General features: G+C 37.5%; 1 protein-coding gene across 16 annotated transcripts in view; it reads left to right on the top strand.

Moving 5' to 3' along the window:
• Window positions 1-19,601, top strand: part of MAGI2 (membrane associated guanylate kinase, WW and PDZ domain containing 2) — a 1,406,842-nt gene that overhangs the window by 1,205,580 nt on the left and 181,661 nt on the right. For 11 of the 16 annotated variants that reach the window (XM_020903019.2, XM_070469808.1, XM_070469812.1 and 8 more), the window contains 3 exons: window positions 2,844-3,033; window positions 11,454-11,495; window positions 18,414-18,505. In XM_020903019.2, the coding sequence (XP_020758678.2) occupies window positions 2,844-3,033; window positions 11,454-11,495; window positions 18,414-18,505 (324 nt within the window). The remainder of the gene's footprint in view (window positions 1-2,843; window positions 3,034-11,453; window positions 11,496-18,413; window positions 18,506-19,601) is intronic. The other 5 variants (XM_020903091.2, XM_070469810.1, XM_070469817.1 and 2 more) reach the window with 3 other exon arrangements.

Here is a 19,601-nt window from a genome sequence, read left to right as displayed (position 1 = left end):
GAAATAGACATTTGCTGAAGCCCTTTGATGACAAGTGGGATACTCAGTGATTCAGACCATATTTCTAATTTATTTACTTTTTAGAATTAAGTATCTTACGTTTGGAAACAGAAGGGAGAAAGTCATAGCCAAAATGCACCCACATGATACCTGAAGTCAGTTAAAATGAAAAATAAAAAAGAATATGCCTTTAGCCACAGTGTGGGTCTTCCTGTCAGAGCACAGGCACAGAGAATGAATGACCAAAGGAACCTACAATGGCTTCCCAGGGAAATTTTACTTTCAAGTGAATTATGAAGTGCGTCTTTAAAGATTTTTACTAACTGGGAGCGAAAGGGTCACTGAGCAGAAAATTAGCCAGAACTCTAAGCAAACTTACCAATTATTCCCCTCAATGTATTATTATGTTAGAAGAAAAAAGGACCCCCATTATAGTTATAGATTTGTTTTTGACCCAGAGTCGGGCGCTGACAGCTGCTGGGCCTCTCTGTGCTCCTAGGGATCATGTTTAATCTTAGGGAGTTGAACTCAGCTAGGGGTTTTCCGTCTTTGTTAGTTATAGAACCTTTGTTCAAATGAAATCTTGGTCAGTAGCCCATAAAGAAAACAAATTAAAATGAAGCCATTTGTCTTAGTTTCTTCTGAAAGCTATAATAAAATAGATTAGCGTCTTATAAAAACAGAAATATATTTCTTTTAGTTCTGCAAGCTCGAAGTCCAAGATGAAGGCACCAGAAGATTCAGTGTTGGTCAGAGCCTACCTCCTAGATGGCCATAACCTCACCTGGCACTTGGGACTACAGAGTTATCTGGGGTCTCCTCTATAAGGGCACCAATTCTATTCATGAAAGCTCCACCTTCATGACCTAATTGTCTCCCCAAAGCTCCACCTCCTAGTAGTGTCACCATGGGTGTTAGAATGTCAGTATATGAATTTCAAAAAAGCTCAAATATTCAGGCGTTATCACCAGCAGTACTGAGAGAAGGATCAGTGACCCATTTCCTGCCCAGTTTGCTGAATGGTCCAACCCCTGCCACAATCCTAGGTACATAAGTGGGTCACAGAGACCTTTGTTACATGCTATCTCACATCCTCTCCAACTTTAAAACATATATTGTTGATAGGTGACAGCTGGCATTGAAGCCCTAACCAAACAATAGCTGTTATAAAAACAAAAGCAGTGACAGTGCAGTAGAGACTAGAAAGTTATAATCCTGCCAAGCTCAAAATAGTGTGTATCAAAACTGGTCTTCAAGAAAGAACAGGTGACCATATTTTATTGATTTCATCCATTCACCAAATTTGCATTTTCTGAGTACTTGCTGTGTGTTGATGATGCCACAATGAGAGAGACTATATCCCCTGCAATCTCTGTCCCCAGCATCATCTAAGTGTGGAGACAAAGGTGGGCTTGCAATTACACTTGAGTGTGAGGGGTAGGTGGTGGGTACCATGGGAGCAGCCAGGAGGGACAAGTAACCAGATCAGGAATGGTCAGCAAAGGCCTTCTGGGGGAGGGGCCTCATCTGAATCTAGTAGCCAGATATAATGAAGATGAGAGTTGGAAGAGTGCAAAGTAGGTAAACTTTGCAAGCAGAAAAAGAAATAAAATATGCAAGGGAGAGAACCTGTAGGGTTCTAGGGAATGAGAGGAGGGACCATCAGTGGAGATGAGAAAGAGGATCAGCTGGAGAGCCGCCTGCCCCACTCAAAAGTGGCGTTTATCCTGAGGACTACACTCAGTGCGGAATTTCAGACAAGAGGGTACCCTAATCTCATTCTACACACAGCAGGTTTAGTCAAAACTGAAAAGCTGAAGTTGAGTTTGAAAGAGAAATCGATTGGTTGTTTAAGTTGGTTGTGTAAACAGGTGATCTTGGTGAACGTGGCTTTCTCCTTGATAAAAAGAAATGAATCCTCACTTTATCTCTTGGGGCTATAGTGATGATCAAAGAAGATAATGTAAATGAAAGAGTTTGGTGAACTAAAAAGTATTCTACAGACTGTTAATAAATCATGATGGTGGCAGCAGCAGCATTTTGGAGAAGAAACCACAAGATCAGCAGTAAATGAAGCTTCATAGAAGACTTTGAACAATTCAGAAACCCCAAAGGGTTGTATAATTATTTATCAACCTTGAGGAAAGTGATAGAATGTTCAAGTATAGGAAGTAGTTTGGATGTGTATAGGTGTCAAATGAATACCTGCAGACTATTTTCTTCTTCCGTAAAAATGGTGTCATGAATTGGAGTCATCTTAGAAAAGGAACAATACCATACAGTTATAAGCACTTACAGATAAATTATCTTGAAATACATACAGTGTCTTATTTTATACTGGACTTCCCTCGTGGCTCTGATGGTAAAGCATCTGCCTACAATGTGGGAGACCCAGGTTCAATACCTGGGTTGGGGAGATCTCCTGGAGAAGGAAATGGCAACCCACTCCAGTATTCTTGCCTGGAAAATCCCATGAACGCAAGATCCTGATAGGTAAGATAAATTATCTTGAAATACATACAGTGTTTTATGTTATAAGGAGAAAAAAAACAGATTCAGAGAGATTAAGTGATTTGCTGAAAATTACTAGCTGGTAGGTGACAAGGTTATGAAAGTTGGCATTCAAAAGTCAAGCAACACATGTATTTATAACCATCTATGGTGTTTATTATATAGCAATAGAATTTTTTCTTTCAAGGCACTTATACCAAAGTTTTGAATGTTTTGTAAAAGAAAAGTCTGCAGGACAAGGAAGTTGAACTTAAATGTGAGGGCTGTGATGTGTGACAAGGCAAACAGCAAGAAAGAGTTCATTGTCAGTCATCTTCTCTGTTCTCTTTCAGATAATGGACCGATGGGAGAACCAAGGCAGTCCTCAAACGAGTTTATCTGCTCCGGCCATACCACAGAACCTGCCCTTCCCGCCCGCCCTTCACAGGAGTTCCTTTCCTGACTCAACAGAGGCCTTTGACCCAAGGAAGCCTGACCCATATGAGCTCTACGAGAAATCGAGAGCCATTTATGAAAGTAGGCGTAAGTGAAAGCCACATAAAACAAGAGCGTATTACAAATAGCTGAAGCCCTGCCAGGGAATTTATTGAGGCTGGAATGATCTGGTGTGATTTTATATTTTGCGGTTCAAAACCTATCTCTAAAGTAAAGCCAGCTGATAAAAACTTTTCCTTAAAAAAGAAAAAAATCTATGTCAGCTCAAAAAGAGCTCATATCTTTTGGGTTTAAATTTTGTTTCCTCCTTTTTCTCCCTAAATCCTTTAAGAAAATCTGAAATGTGGGGGGAAAGGGGGGCAAAGGGTAGGCAGTAGGGAAAGAGATGACTAGCTTAAGCCACCAGATAATAAGAAGAAATAGTTAGGATTTTTATGTTTAATCTGATCTTAGTCTGAAGCATAGATTTTCTTAGAGCATGAATGCAGTCACTGAAGATTTTAGGAATGTGATTAAAGTGTCAACCAAGTCCTTCCAACTCATGATGGTGAAAGTAATGGCTCTAAAAGCAGGAAAGAGCAGGTGCCAATCGTTTCTACCTGAACTTTCTGTTTCTTGTTTAATGCACTGGGGCCCATTTGAAAGTTGAGTCATAAAATATCATGTAGGCACTTGTCAACCTATTTAAAAGTCTTCTAAAATAATTTCATTGCACTTTATAAATATTAGAAAACAAAGGTTTTTAATATTGCATATGCATTCACTGAGCCACTTTCTACCACCTAACAGGTCATCTCTTTTGAACATTAAAGAACAGGAATCAAAATGGCTTGAATGTATAATCTATGAAGGAAATGCACAGTATGAGATTAACTTGAGGAATGGCTTGAGAAAACTAGCCGAGAGAGCAGGGTTTGGTTCCTGGTGCTCCTGTTTACAGTCTGCTGATCTCCTCTGTTTGGTGTTCCACCAGTGTCTTCTTTCCACCTTTATCATCTGAAGCATGAATAGCAAGTTTTAAATTGTGTGTGATCTCAGAGGATCTCAAATCTGCTTACTCTTTGATGAGCTCAGGGGCTGAGAATTATATGCCCAGCTGGTAAGGGGGAAAGTAGACATAATACCCTTTCCCCATCCTCTACAACTCTCTGTAAAAGTAATTTTACTTGATGAACTAGTTAGGACAGCAGGCCATTGAGAAATCACTGTCATCAAAATGAACCTCCCCGCCGCCAGCACTACCCCTGCCACTCTTTTAAAAATAATTGGCTGTGTCAGGGCTAGTGTATTTCACTTTTCTCCTTCTGGCTGAACAACTAAAATGTTTTTAAAGGGCTCTGTAGTTAGAATGTCTTTGCTCTGATAGAATAAAGAATCTTTTTTCACTGTGTGATAGAGAGTATGAATTCATGGTGTTAACGGTCATTATTACTGAAAAAATAGGAACAATTTCAGCACGGTTCTTAATACCTGTACTACTTCAGTAATCAAGTATTTATTAAATACCTACTCGACCTTTAGCACCATGAGGAGACACCCAAGTTGAGTTCTATGTCCTGCTGTCACTAACTGGAAGATAAGAAAAATAAGTGTAAACGAGTAGACATCAGGATATAGGAGAAGTCCTAACTCAGAAGGTAGAACATATCCTCCTGTCCTTGCTTGCTGAATTTTGTGGTTACCTTTAGGGAACATCAAGAGATGCTTCCTCCTATTTTTGTCCCTTCATTAGTCATTTGCTTCCATCCTTTTGTGGTTTCCTGACCAATGCAAGCTTTATTATTCAAGACAAAGGCAGTGTTGCTGTTTATTCTGTCTTTTCTTTATGGTATCTAATGCTCTTTGTGGAAAGGAATGGTGTATGACCTTCTTTTAACCCTGAACAAATTCTGATTTCTTTATCTAGCCCCTGCAATGCTCCTTCTGTTCATTGCCTTTCCACTCCTCACCTGTGACAAACCTCGCAAACCAATCTGCCTTAACCTCCATGACTTTCTTTTTCAGTCCCCCTCTGGGAATTCTGTACACCTTTGTGTCTGCAGCCACTTGAACAGCAGACATCCTGACTGCCCGCCCCACGCCCCTGCGCGTCCATCAGAGCCCAGCCTGCGCCTCTGCTGGGACCTCTTTCATTGTTCCTCCCCGCCACCTCCCCGCGCTTCTATCTTGTTTTCTCAGCTCTCTCTAATGTTTCCAAGGACACAGTGATGTTTTCAGGGTCACAACTCTTAGGAGCCAAAAGAGCCATTTTCTTTCCCATCCTCTCTCTGTCCTGTTATTTTGTAACACTAAATGGAGTGTGAATGAAACACAGAAATCATGTCAAGGTAAGAAAAGCTCTGCTCTGAAGATTAAGGAAACAAACAAAAGAAAAACACATGGCACCACTTTCTCTAATCTCTGGATAGCTGATCAGTTCGCTTTGCTTTTCTCAGCTTCACATAGACCTTCGCCCCGTATCCATATCCTGTTTCCAAGTGTGAAAAAGTCTCATTATCTCTTTTAAATTTTTAGAAAAATGCCAAAAATACATTCTTTTAATGAACAGAGGAAAAGCTCAGTCTATTTCTCATCATCTTTTAATAGTTTTGCTGTTTTTTAAACCATTGTAAAATGTATGCATCCAAACAAAAGGCCCATATTGAGCCACTCTATTCTTTTGAATTACATGCGTAATATTTAGGTGTGAGTCCTTTTATTCTGTACCTCCGAACTGTTTCCTAGGAGAAAAATCAGTGGGACCAAGGAAAGTATGGAAGGGAATCCTAACCAGAGTGTCTAAACCAAGTCTTTTCACATTTTCCTTGACCTGTAATGACCTCATGGTATCCTCTTTTACAATGAAATCTAACGCTGAGCAGATTTTTTTTTATTTGTTTTTATTAGTTGGAGGCTAATTACTTTACAATATTGTGGTGGTTTTTGCCATACATTGACATGAATCTAAAAAGAATTCATTTGAATCAGTTCTAATGAGATGGATGAAACTGAGCAGATTTTTTTTTAATTCATGTTTAAAACTGAGTTGCAGTTACCTAATAAAAGAGTGTACCTGCACCCACAAGCTTCTGCTCTACAGAGCTACAGAATGTTTGTTACATCCAGTCTGTCAAGATGTATTTGGATTCAAATTACTCCTCTGCAAATGATGGAAACTTATCGAATGATGTAAATGGTGCTGTGCCTCATTTGGCTCATAATTAGATTATGCTGACATTTTAATGTGCGTGCACAGGACATCTTAATAAAGATGTATTCCTGGGAGGAAAAATACTGTGATTTTAAATAAATAAAGACAGCCGTAAGATACTAGAGCCACAGGAAACAGAACATGGCAGGTACATGCTTAAGAAAGGAAAAACTAGAAACACCTCGTGTCCTCATAAGATCTTCTTACGATGACATAGGACTTGAGAGAAAGAAGATTCTTCCATCTAGCAGGCCAGGAAATGCCTCTGTTTGCAGAGCATCAGGCAGAGTGCCCAGAGGTGGCAGCCCCAGGCTCTGCATCAATCAGCAAGACTGTATGAAGCACAGTGTGTGTCTGGAACTCTGCTGGGCACTTCACAAGAGAAAAATCACAAGACATAATCTCCACTCACATGAGGCTTACAGTGAAACTGGGGACACAAACATAGGAAAGCAGTTCCTGAATGGCATTTTATTATGTAACAGCGAATAACTATCAGTATTTTAACATGCAAAATGTTGCAATTGATACAGAAATAGTTTAAATATAATTAGACAACTAACCCTATCATTTTTCATTCCATGTTCAGAATTGATGTCTTCAATTAAACATCTTTTAATTATCAAAATCTCATTAGTTCTTACTGGCAAGCTCTATGCAAAAAGAAAAATTTTCCTGATTAACTTCATTCCACATAAGCTTATAAACATAGTAGAAGAACCATGCCTAAAAAGTCCCAAAAGAAATTTTGACCAGTGGGGTTTCTGGGTTTTCATGTTAGCTTTTCAAGTGCTGACACCCTATATTATTACTGGAAATTCCCAGAAAACAGCAAAAATCTACCCACCCTCATCTCCATCCAAGACTTTTAGATAAATATCAATTTCCTTTGTGTAACAGTCTCTGTTGATAATTGACTTCTTGCTGTTTCCATTACTTGGATTTTTTTAAATTGAAAGAGGAAAATACCCACCTTTGTGTAATGAGATAAGCCATGCTATTTTTAAGTTTTCCCTTCTCTGTCCTTTTCCCATAAATCTCATGAAAGAAGGACTTTAATTTTCTTTGCAGTCACAAGATGAAGGGCTTGAATTGTCTCGGTTTGTATGTGAACATTCTAAATGTTGGGCTCCGTACACCATTTCTGACTTTGAGGCGAAAAGACTATTTCTAAAGATCCTTGCTGCCTTCTGCCCTCCCACCTCCTCCTGCCATTTGTTCTCTATATGTGTTTACATCATTGTGTCAACCACGTATTTCTAATATGATAGGAGACAGTGTGTAATGCCCTGCTTACCTCAAGACCATCTGGGGTGACTCTGCATGCCATTTGCCTGGGAGAGCCCTGCTCTATGTTGCCTGGTATAATTAGTAGCTCCCTTTAACACTGCAGATTGTCCTCACTGAATGATAAATTATATGACTTTCCTTTACTACATAGTCCGTTAAAGAGATAGATATCATTACTGTCCAAGAAAAGCATATATCTAAATATACAGGCTGTGAATACAAATTTTAAAGCCTAATCAGATAAATAATTTCTTTCAAACTGATTTATTTGGCTCCCTGAATGTTTGTCCATACATCTTTTATCCCTAATTTGAGGTAAAGATGTGTGTAGTGATTTGTTTCAGTAGCCAAACACCCAGAGAACTCCTTCCATGCTCAGAAAACTATGCAAATGTGCAAGTCCAGAGCATACAGACTAAGTAGAAAAAGTAGGTGGTGAGGCTTCACTAATCTAAGTGGAGAGAAGTTCTCATTCTTATCACAGAGAATAAATCAGATTCATCATCGCAGTAATCACAGGACCAAAAAAGAGTTAACTTTGTCTGTCTTTCTACTCCTAAGACAGATTGTACTTACTTAACTGCAGGAAAGTGGCCATACTGGCTCCTCTTTTTAATGCAAGGGAATACAAAGTGCTTCCCAAAGAAATGAGTGTGGCTCACTTTGGAATCTTACAAAATAAGATTGTGATCATGCCAAGGAACTTGATAATTCAGGAATGAGGGCCGTGTCCTGCTGCTTCATTTTTCTATAATTCAGACTTATTTTAGAGCTTGTCCCCTCAGTTCATGGGGCCATTTCTTGAACACACTCCACACTGCAATCTCAGAAGCTAGAGCAGCCAAGCCAGTGAAAACAAAGAGAGACAGAGAGGAAAACCCCTTGTTCCCTGAAACACTTCCCTCATGATTCCATCCCTTAGTAGGAACCCAAGGTGGATTATGACTGAAGTTGTTCAAACTTCTCTTCACATTGAACCTTGGTTATTATAAACAAACAATTTATAAGGCACAACATGTCCATACTCCTTTGCAGTAAGATATCACTCAAATGTAGGATTGTAAAAGACTGAGGGATCCATATAGTACAATGTGCTTTCTGGTAGGACCTCCTTAGAACAGAAATTCCCCTGGAATTTCTTCAAAATAAGCTCACACAATCAATTTTTCTTTTGAGAAATAAGGAAGCATTAATCTGTAATAAGAAATGAGTTTTGTGCTGAAGGTAGCAATCAAGAGCAACCACAGGCCAGTTAAATAGCATAATGAAGGATGGCTACAAGACTGTTTTTAGTACTATGTTTGAAATGAAATTATAATTCATAGCTGATCAAAAATGGACCATTGTGTTTTTCACATCTATGGCTTTTATCCTGCACTTTTGTTGTTCATTGTGGAGTTCTTTCGGGATTGTAATGCACATGTAATTCATAACATCTTAAATGGGTGGTTGTATTTCTAAATCATCTTCTTTTTTTCTGCTGCTCTTTCCTTGTTATTAGTGAGCAAGGGTTGTAGTTAGCAGTGTCTCCCATCCTAATGGCAGAGCCATTTGGAAAGCTGGGGTAGTGTAAAAATATAATTCACTGCAGCTCGTCACTTGTAAAAATATAATTCACTGCAGCTCGTCACATGAGACCCCAAATGGAAACAACGGTGTGAACCACAGCCCACAAGGTAGATGCACAAGATGTACTGAGCTCAGAGCCAGAGCTCCACAGCCCGTGCACGTGCTTCTGCGTGAGCCTTCTTCTCTCCAGTCTCCTCTGCCCATGTGACTAAATATTCAATACAGTCAAACTGGAAACACCAATAGTTTAGGGAAGGTTTAGATAGAGTGGTGGCTTCCATAGCAGCAGGCAGCTGTTCAGTAATCATAAACAGCTACCTTGATTTCTAGAACATCCACATGTCTGAACACAGCTAGATCAAGCCCTGACCACATGTGCTTGGACATTGCTGATGTCCAGTGGCCTGTGGGTGGTCCAGTACCACCCGCAAATGTCCTCTGGAACACTACCTTATTTTAGTGAAAAATCAAAATAAGATGATATGCAAATGTTGAAGCACTTTTACAAGTGAGTTTAACATTAGAATCATAAAAAGACCAGAAAAATTTAATAACATCATCATTTAAAATATCCTCTATTGGGACTTTCTTGGCAATGCAGTGGTTAGCACTCTATGCTTCCAATGCAGGGCATGCAGGTTCAATCCCTGGTCAGGGAACTATGATCTCGTATGTCATACAGCACAGTCAGAAATAAAATTAAAAAAGAAAAAAAAACACTCCATGGGGCAAGTGAGCATTAAAAAAAGTCCACAAGTGTACAATGAAGGTTAATTTCCTATACCTTGTTCAGGAAAATCACTATTGCTGTCTTTAATATAATTTATGTTATGGTTTAATCTGTGAAAAAAAATTGCCTTTCAGCTGGAGTTTCTGATATATCACATTGTGCGTCACTTTGCAGTTAGAGTATGTTGGTAAAGGAGTCAGTAAATCCAGTTAAGTGTGCTTGCTGTTTTTCATATGTAAATTTTATTTTGAAAATCTAATTTCAAAAATAATATTTTTCAGTAACTTTGTAAATAACTATGGTATTATATTTCTAACAGGTTCCTTTCAATAGAGAAAGAAATAGCTAAGTAATAATGATAGTGAAATAAAAGTTAGGTTGGAGAGTTGTTTTTCCCCTGTATTTTAGAAATTAGATTCAATCTGATAGCTTATAAATTCATTTAATTCACTAGTTTAAAACTTGATGCTCTGGGACTCAGGCAGGGGATAAAAGGGGATGGAAATTCAAGAAGTAAATTCTAAAATCAGTCCTTGATTGGAAGTTAGTTTGTCAGAGCATTTTGGTGGTAGCACAAGTTGACAATGTAACCCAGAGTACTTTCATGATTAAAAATGAGACCATCGGGGCTGCAGTAAACTGAGTGTGATTGCTGAATGGCAAGCAGGTCCTAGTGAGATGATGATAGTATAAAGATTATGGTGTCACTGTTACAACTAATGGGGGTGTTTAAAAGGGCACAGTCTTCCATCCCTGTTATAGCTCCGTCTTTATGATAAAAGAATATTTCTCAATTCATAATCCTAAGCAGTTACACTAAACAGGGAGGTTTTTTAAACAATAACAGTTTTGCTGGAGAGCTAATTTCCTGTGAGAATGCAGATTGCCTAGCAGGGAGTTTCATTCTCCCCACAGCAGTGAGACTAGCTGCGCAGGGTACCCTGGGGAAGCCTTGTCATCGCCCTCAAGAGGCTTCTATTTCATTTTCAGTGTTGCATAGTGAAGCAAACAAAGCTCAGTAAGAAAGCAGTCAGAACTTGGTCTTCTAATTTTTTAAGTTTAATGATAAAATACCCATTTTTCCATAGTATTTCATATGCACATTATAGAATATATATAGTAATTTATACTCATGTCCATAAACGTTTATGTTATATGTAACATGTTATGGTATCATAGTTCTCATGAAGGATCCCTATTGCTAAAATAAACCAATTTTATTCAACTATTTATATATAACTTCAACTATCCAAATAATTATAAGGATCAAAATATTTGGACTGGTGTACCTAAATCAGCATAATCATTGATTGAACTTTTCACTTTCCATTTTGATATTTGGTGACACAATATCATAATGTGATTTCAAAGATCTTTATTTATTGTGTGCATATTTTGGGTTCTGGATTGACTTTACTTTCAAATCAGCATTCTTATCGTCAGAATCAAAGCTTAATCTTTGGAAATGGTGATTCTTTTTTTTCCATTCTGATCTAAAAGAATTCAGGCATTTGCCTGCATGTAAAAGAGATACATTTGTTGACATATTCTTATACATAAAACAGGGTAAATCTGTCCATTAACTCCATGGATTTCAGAGAAAAAAGTCATGAAACACAAGAAAAAGATTGGGGGTGAGTTCTAATTACAACCAAAAAAAAGAAAAAACGATGAATTTTTAAATGCCATAAATGAATTTCAATTTTAATTCCCCATTTTCCCATCCAGAACAAGTGCCACCAAGGACCAGTTTTCGAATGGATTCTTCTGGCAAGTATTCTTCAGTACTCACAGTCCTGTGAATGAAATGTCTTCCATTTTGTGTAACAAATCATTCTTCTGAGTAGTATCAGTTTTTTAGTATATAATCACCATGCTAATTTCACTCACCCACATAAGCATATATTTAAGGTAGAGGGCAAGTCTCACCAAATTTGACCTATGTGGCAGCCAAGGAAACAAACAAAAGTCAAAGGAAAACAACCATTTATTCATTAAGTTCTTTCATAAAATGCTTTAGTAAAAGACTAGATTAAAAAACCAGGTACCAAAGGAAGCTATCAGATTAACTAAATCATACTATCCAATTGAGAAGCTTCTAGACACTTGTGGCTACTAGGTGCTTGAAATGTGGCCCCTCTGAGTCTGGATGTCCTGTAAGAAGTGTGTAAGATCCACACTGAATTTCAAAAACTTAGTACCAAAAAAAAGAAAAAAAAAATGTATGATATCTCACTAATTATTTTTGTGTTAGTACTTAAATAGTATTTTGGATATGTTAGGTTAAGCATATTATTAAAACTGTATCTGTTTCTTTTTGCTTTCTAAAATATGGCTACTAGACTTAAATAACCTGTGTAGCTTGCATTTTGTTTATATTGAAAAGCACTGGACTAGATAATTAAAATAAGCTAGAGTATCTCAAAAGATTTGCAATTCAGACATTTCCATAAGACTTACTAGAAATTACTTTACTTAAAAACTACTAGAAATTTTGCTAATGTAGAATGAAATTATTTTCACATCAGTTAAATACTGATAACCATTTTTTTTAAACCATGCCAGTTATAAAGTGCTACATTTTGGAAGTATTTTAAGTTAGAATAGAATAGTTTGAAGCTTAAGAGCTTTTAGTAATAATTAAATTACTTAAATATTTTTGACCTAATCTGAAAAAATGTTTATTAATTTGGTTTAGGCTGAAATATTTTGTTTTATGGAAATAAAGGAAGAAAAGGAAGATTTAGATCTTCTTACTCTTAAGAAGTACTTTGTACAGCTGTTTAGACCGCTGGATTGAAAGCCAGAATACTGAAACAATTGTAGAAAATAATGTTTCATAATAATAGTACTATTTCAGGTCTGTGGGCTCACAATACACATCTCTAGAGTGTTTCCATGATGACAGCTCATTATCCATCTCAGCATGTTCTAACACCCCTTGGAGAATATATGTGCTTGAGATCATTTCATTCTGTAAGTTTCCATGTCATTTTTTTGGATTTGTAGAAAATATGGAAAATATTGCTCAGCATTTTGTCCTCAGATAATGTGTAAAGTATTTGGCTTAGCTTTGTCTGGAATTTTTAAAGACATAACTATATATATTATAAATTTAACATAATTTATATATATAATAATAATATATATTTTATACCAACTATAAAATCCTTGTAGTTTTTAAGAGTATCTTAGAACCAGAGGGAAAATGAGACCTAGTAATTACAGGTGCAAAATGAAGGCAAGATTTAATTTGAGATTCTGAATCTTAGCTTATGGCCACAACAAGCACATTTTATGCATTTCTCAGCTTCTGAATAATACCTTATTTAAAACCAAAAGAAGAAAGAGAAGAACTATGTTTATGTAATATCTTAGATAACCTTGATATATGGGCAAAATGATTCCAAAATATATATTACTTGAAAGAGGAAAGTTTTAATATAGTTTGAGTGTATTATGCTACCATGCAATCCAGATTTTCAGGTTAAGAACCAATCCAAATATTTTGTTAAGTGTCCACACAAGTTAGGAAACTATTCTGGAAAATTATGACTCCATCCAAAATAAATAGATCTTCTATACTACTTCTCATATTTATAAAAAGTTCTTTACCAAGCTATTTGTCATGATTTTGACTTGAATCTGTTTATTATAATTGTAAGTTATTTTGCTAACTTTAACTGAATAAGATGCCCTAGGCAAAATTAATGATAGGAAGTCCTAATGTAATTAGGAAGCTAAGTGAAATCTCAATAGTAGAATAGTGTGGTTTATCAGGTTCACTAGATTGGAAACAATTAAATTTAAGACACATTTATTTAGCAACTCGTGCAGGCTATTCATAATGGAATATTATAAACAAACAAAGATAATTATACCATCACCAGGGTAGAATGTTAAGAAGAAACAATGAATCCATAGTCAGGACCTTTGAGTGGACAGCTCCACCCAAAGACAAGAAAACCAAGGTATGGAATATCACAGAAACCAAGACTAGAAATCGCTTCTGGAAGGAGGTCTTTTTTCTTGTTTAGAAACAAAAGAAATCCAGGATCATAAAGGGTTTATTGACAGTATTAAATGAGACATAGAAATCAAGCAGAATGAACAAAGAAAAAATGGCCATTGGATTTGGTCGTTAGGATGTCATCAGTGACCTTAGAGCAGTTCAGTAATGCCAAGAGCACAGAAACCAGACTGGCAGGACTAAGTCAGAGAGGAAAGAGGGAAGGCTTGTGTCCAAGAGAGAAAAGGATGGGGAGAGCAGGGGAGTATTCAGGATAGGAAAATCTGACTTAATTTGAAAATTCTGGTTATCTGAAGAGAACCATATGCAGAGTGGGAGATGGCTTCTACTATGGCTAAACCATGTCTGGTCATGTTCATATCACCAAAGGTTATAAAGAGGAAAAAAAAGAGGAGAGAAGTGATTCTTTTAAGGCAGATATATACTAGTTATTGATCTGGTAATGTTAGATATGAGCAATAAAAGTTATTTAATTCCTGTTTAACTTATTCTGTATCTGGAGTTCTTTGGAAACAACCTTTGACCTTTGATTCCTTCCCAGTACTGTCTTTCCTAGATTTCTTTATGAGGAAAAGCAAAAAAAAAAAAAAAAATTTTCCAGTAGAAGAAAAATGGAATGAATTCATTCTCTGTGCCAGACTGTGGTAATAAGCCTGTGGTGCTTACATTTAATTAAAACATGAAAGGGGATTCAAGTACCAGAATTTAATTGACATGTTTACAACAGCATCCCATGTGCCAAATTAATCCATAAAAATGCCATTCTTTGCATTTTTGAAGCTTGAATACGTTAACAAAATTAATCAGTTGTGTTCAGTTGCCCATCCTTTTCCCTGAAACTGTGCATGAAGCCATGTCTTTCAGAAGCTAGACCAAGGGTACATATAGCATGTGAAGTCTTCCTGGAGTCTTAATGCAAAATAAGAATCTGCTTTTGGAATGCTGCTTTTCTTTATTATGACAGAGGTTGCCCTGCTACCTGGATGTAGTTTTTTCAATATTAGTGAGATCCCAGGATTAATCAGTACTTGAAAATTCCATCACCATAGCTTGTCGCAGGGGTCATGCAAAGTCCCACCTGGGACAAGGATCTTCAGATGTTTTATTTCATAATGCCTGAGGATCCCAAGACCCACCTCTAAAGAACCAGCAACACTGGCCATGGCTAGCCATTGAACACCAGTATCCAAAGAGTTTTCTGACTCTTTTAGTCCATTTCTTAACAACCACTGTCTCATCTTGAGTTACACCAAGCCATGCCTGAGAGCACCTCTCATGGTTTCGCAAACAGAAAGAATAGGAGGAAAAATAAGAGAAGAAAAAGAGTACAAATACAAAAAAATAAGGCAGAAAAGGAAAAAAAAAGAATGTTGGTGGGGGCATGACTGAGTGACATCGAGTGACTCAGGTCCCACTGAGTGTTCTCCCAACCCCCTCATCTAACAACCTGCTAGGTGCATGGTTTGTAAACCAACTGGAGAGAGAAGTGAGGATTGTGAAACAGTGGGATGAGGACTGGCCCTCGGATTTCTTTGCTTTAAGTCTTTACACTGACAGGGGAAGAGATAAAGCAGGTTACAGTCATTTTAAACATGTCATCACACCAGAAGAGCAACTGAAGAAAAGTATCAGAAACATCATAATCTTTCAAGAGAGCTAACAAAGTGGGGAGGAAGAGTAACGTTTCAAGCTTTGTGAAGGTAATTTTAGTTACTTTCTGAAGCCAGACTCAAATGGGTAGGGGAAGGAAGGAAAAACCAAAGAAAAAGTGTCTTTCTGAAAGCTCTTATTTTCCTTACACACACACAAAATACTACTGCCTTAGGCACAATCTATCATTTAAACTTTTTTATCCAGTTGACTATTTCTCTTAGGTTTCCATGCCCTGCAGCCTCTGAGTCTGTGTTCCAAAATTAACCAAAAAATAAAAACTAAATCACATCTGTGGCAGACTTCTCTAATGGGTCTCTCTTTGCCTCTCTCTGTGTGTACATGTACCATGAAACTAGCCATCTCAGCCTGGAAGAATGGAAGGTGAAGATGACATGGTTGGCGTGTTTTGCCCCAGGTTTGAAATCAGAGCAGTCAGAGCAATAGTCAAGAGAGCAGAATGTCACCAAAGTGCACACAGAGAACAGGGGAAAGAAAATATGTGCTCTGCTTACTTCTTCAGAGTTAAATAAAATGAACTAGCAAACATCTGTATTTTTCTCCTAATTAAAAAAGAGTCCTGAATCATTCATTAAGGAAAAACTTTCCAAATCTCCCAGGAATCACAGGATTCTCTGACACAAGACAACTCCCTTGTATGTTGGCACATCTCAAAATTCCATTACTGGGACTGTTACAATTTCAGCATTTCCTTGGGGGGAAGTTTCACTTAGCAAATAAAACAGATCACACAGTAAACTCCTTTTAGAGCTCCTCATGTGATATGGATTGGTGCTGAAGCCACTGGAGGAACAATTTCTCATCATACTCAGCAGCAATGCAAAAATGAGAATATCTATAATTAGATGGTGGGTTCTGGTTTAACATGCTAGCTCTGTCATTTTAAGTGACAAAAGTATATCATGCTTTCTTTGTAATTTTTTATATATGGTCTAGAGTCCACTAAGCCTAAAGTAACCTGGAGAAGAGATTGATGTAAGCAGTCATACCATAACCAAATTTTGGAGGTTTGAACAGTGATTGGGCATTGTCTGTCGTCTCCCTTTGCCTTTCTGCCTCCCTTTGGAGGAGTAATGATACCTGCTGTGGTTTTGTAGGGCTGCTCCACCTGCTCCAGAGCCCTGAAGTTTTAGCACACTCCCCAATATGTGATTCCATATATGATGTTCTAGACCTCAGGATAAACTGAGCTCAAAAGTCAATTGAGACTCGTAGAGTATAGGGCAAAGGTTTCATTTTCCTTTTACCACATGAGTCTAATTAACTGTTTAATAGGAACTTAATTCTGCTAAGTTGTCTTATCTTTCAAATATGAATGATTATACAATTCATAAAGGATGACTAATGGATGTGGAAATGCAGTTGGTTATTACTCTTTGATTTTTGTATTCATCATTGACTGAGAAAGCCTTTGGTTATACATGCATCTAGCCATAAAAGGACATGAAAGTCATAGTCTTGGGTGATATATACATATGTACATAGGTGCCTGATTCAGCTCTTTTTTTCCCCTTGAGAGCACTAGACACACACTTGTGCCTAAATTTCAGAAATAAGTGACTTGCCTTCCACGTATCACTGGGAAATCACAGCCAGGTGGGCGGGCACAAAGGCAAGCCCCATATCGTTGTACTTTGCTTACCATCTCACTTTAGCAGCTTCACTTACTATAGACTCTAGAAAAGATTGCCAGGCCATCACCAACTATTACTATGACCATATGTCCAAATGACTAAGACATAGCTTCCTGTCCCTTGAGGAGTCTCATCTGAAGTCGATCCCAATTTCCAGAACCATCCTGATTAAATAATAAGAATTTAACATTTAACTGAATAATTGCTTCTGTCAGTTTTAATACCTCCTTTAAACCATTAAGGCCCAGAGATCACAAATACTTCTTAAGCAAAGGATGGTATTAATAAGTATTCCCCAAAGTTGCTGATTATTGATTAACATCCTAACAGTGGTTTTGAAAGTATGCACAACCCAGTCGTGATTGAGACATTTGCCCTTGAAGAAGATTCAAAGGGCCAGGGGCAAGGGAGAAGCTTAAATCCTATTTAAATCACATGCTCCCTTAAAAGTCAAAAGATTTCTTATGGTTTTAGCTTGTTTTTTCTAGAATTGAAAATGACATTCAGAGGAATTTCTCATCTTATTTTTCAGTACATTTCTGTTCTTTCGGCTAACTACAGAAAAGTATCCCTCGTCAACTTTATTTTGAATGTGTTTCTGAAGTCAGCAGTCAATCTACTAGTGGCTTCCACATTTTAAAATGTTTGAGGGATAAGAGTTCACTTAGACTCAGTTAAATTTCTAGTAATAAGTTATGAGAAACCTGAAGGAGCTTTTCAGGAAATTAAAACTACACTCCGACCTCAATAGAGAACAGTTTCAATTTTATGTTTTCTAATTTTAATGATTTTAAAAGAGACAGCTTCTATTAGGTGTAAGTTTATACCCCTCAGCATGCACGTGCACGCGCACACACACACCCTCTAAATGGGGTACATCAAATCATAAACAGCTATTAGTAAATTACTAGATTATCCTTTACCAGGCAGTTCCAGGGCATCGCCGTCTGTTCTCTCATACTTCTAAAACAATCATCCTAGTCAGAGTAACATCCCCAAAGTGGCAGCCAATCTTCAAGGGCAATCTCAATGATTTCAGGAAAATAAAGAATTACAGAGGCATTGATTTTTTTTTTTCTGACTCAGAAAATGTGTGTGCTCTTTCCGCCTATGGAATACACTAGTAATGTCCTTGGCTGGTCACTGTTAATCCAGGGACTACCTAATTTTGGAATCTGTACTTTTTTGTCACCATATATATATATATCTTTTTATTTCTGTGCTCGTCACTGACTCTTAACAGCACTCTCATCAATCACATCCACAAAATTAATTTATCATTGGTGTGTCCAGTTCCCCAGGGGGTAGGGAAGAGGCAGGATTCATTACTCAATGGGATCTCCTTTATGCCAGGTCCAGATTATAAGGAGCTGGATGTTCACCTTCGCAGGATGGAGTCTGGATTTGGCTTTAGAATCCTCGGGGGAGATGAGCCTGGACAGCCTGTGAGTTGAATTATCTTTATTTCTACACTTTGGGTTATATTATATATGTATGGCTGAGGTGAAGTATCATTCAGTGTGATATGATAAAGGAAGTCTTTTAGGACTCACATAAAAATTTCTGAGGTTTGTGTTTCTTGCTATTTAAGTTTCCAAAACTTGCCAGTGTTTCCATGTCAGTAAATCATCATGCATCAATGCACATTTCATTGAGAGAGAGACATTACTGTTTCTTAGAAGGGATCGGATTCCTCTTGAATGTTTCAGTTATTTAATTGTATTGGATACCCAGTCTCTTTGGGCAGCAGCTCACAGATAAACATGCAATATGACAGAAGATGTATGTGAGGAGATGACTCAGAACCACAGGCCTGTGTATGTTTTCAATCAGAACTACAGGAAAGAGAAAATGTGGGGATCAACATAAGTAAAATCAAGTTCAACACTGCAGAGTCTCACCAGATTTGAATTAGGTGATTACAGTTAGAGGATGTTCACGAACTCAGCTTCAGTTGGCAAAACATTGGGAATTTGGAAAGGGCTCTGAAGAAATTCTGTATAAATACATCTGAGTGAAAATATTAAGTAACAGAGTTCATTAATATACAGAAAAAAAAAAACAGCAAAGCTAGACTTCTGACCACATATTAAAATAACAGCCATAAAACACTCATTGTGTTTTATGATACAAAGGCTGTACCTTAATCGTACCTAGTATGACTAAGTTGGGCTTCCCTAGAGACTCAGATGGTAAAGAATCTGCCTGCAATGAAGGAGATCTGGGTTCAAGCCCTGGATTGGGAAGATTCCTTGGAGAAGAGAATGCCTACCCACTCCAGTATTCTTGCCTGGAGAATTCCATGGACAGAGGAGCCTGGGGGGCTACAGTCCACGGGGTCACAAAGAGTCAGACATGAGCGAGCGACTAATACACACACACAAGACTGAGTCAGGTTCATAAAAAGTTCATAAATGGTCTTTAGGCCCTGAAATACAATCAAGTCCTTTCCTATATATAAATGCAAGTATAAGATTAAACTGCAAAATAAATGTAAGGGGAAATAACAGAGTTCCAGTTCTTCTCAAAATGCTTACTTCA

The sequence above is a fragment of the Odocoileus virginianus genome, chromosome 1 (genome assembly GCF_023699985.2).
Source record: "Odocoileus virginianus isolate 20LAN1187 ecotype Illinois chromosome 1, Ovbor_1.2, whole genome shotgun sequence".
Taxonomy (NCBI): domain Eukaryota; kingdom Metazoa; phylum Chordata; class Mammalia; order Artiodactyla; family Cervidae; genus Odocoileus; species Odocoileus virginianus.
The sequence above is the reverse complement of the archived record's forward strand: the minus strand, read 5'-3'. Positions and strand labels throughout refer to the sequence as shown.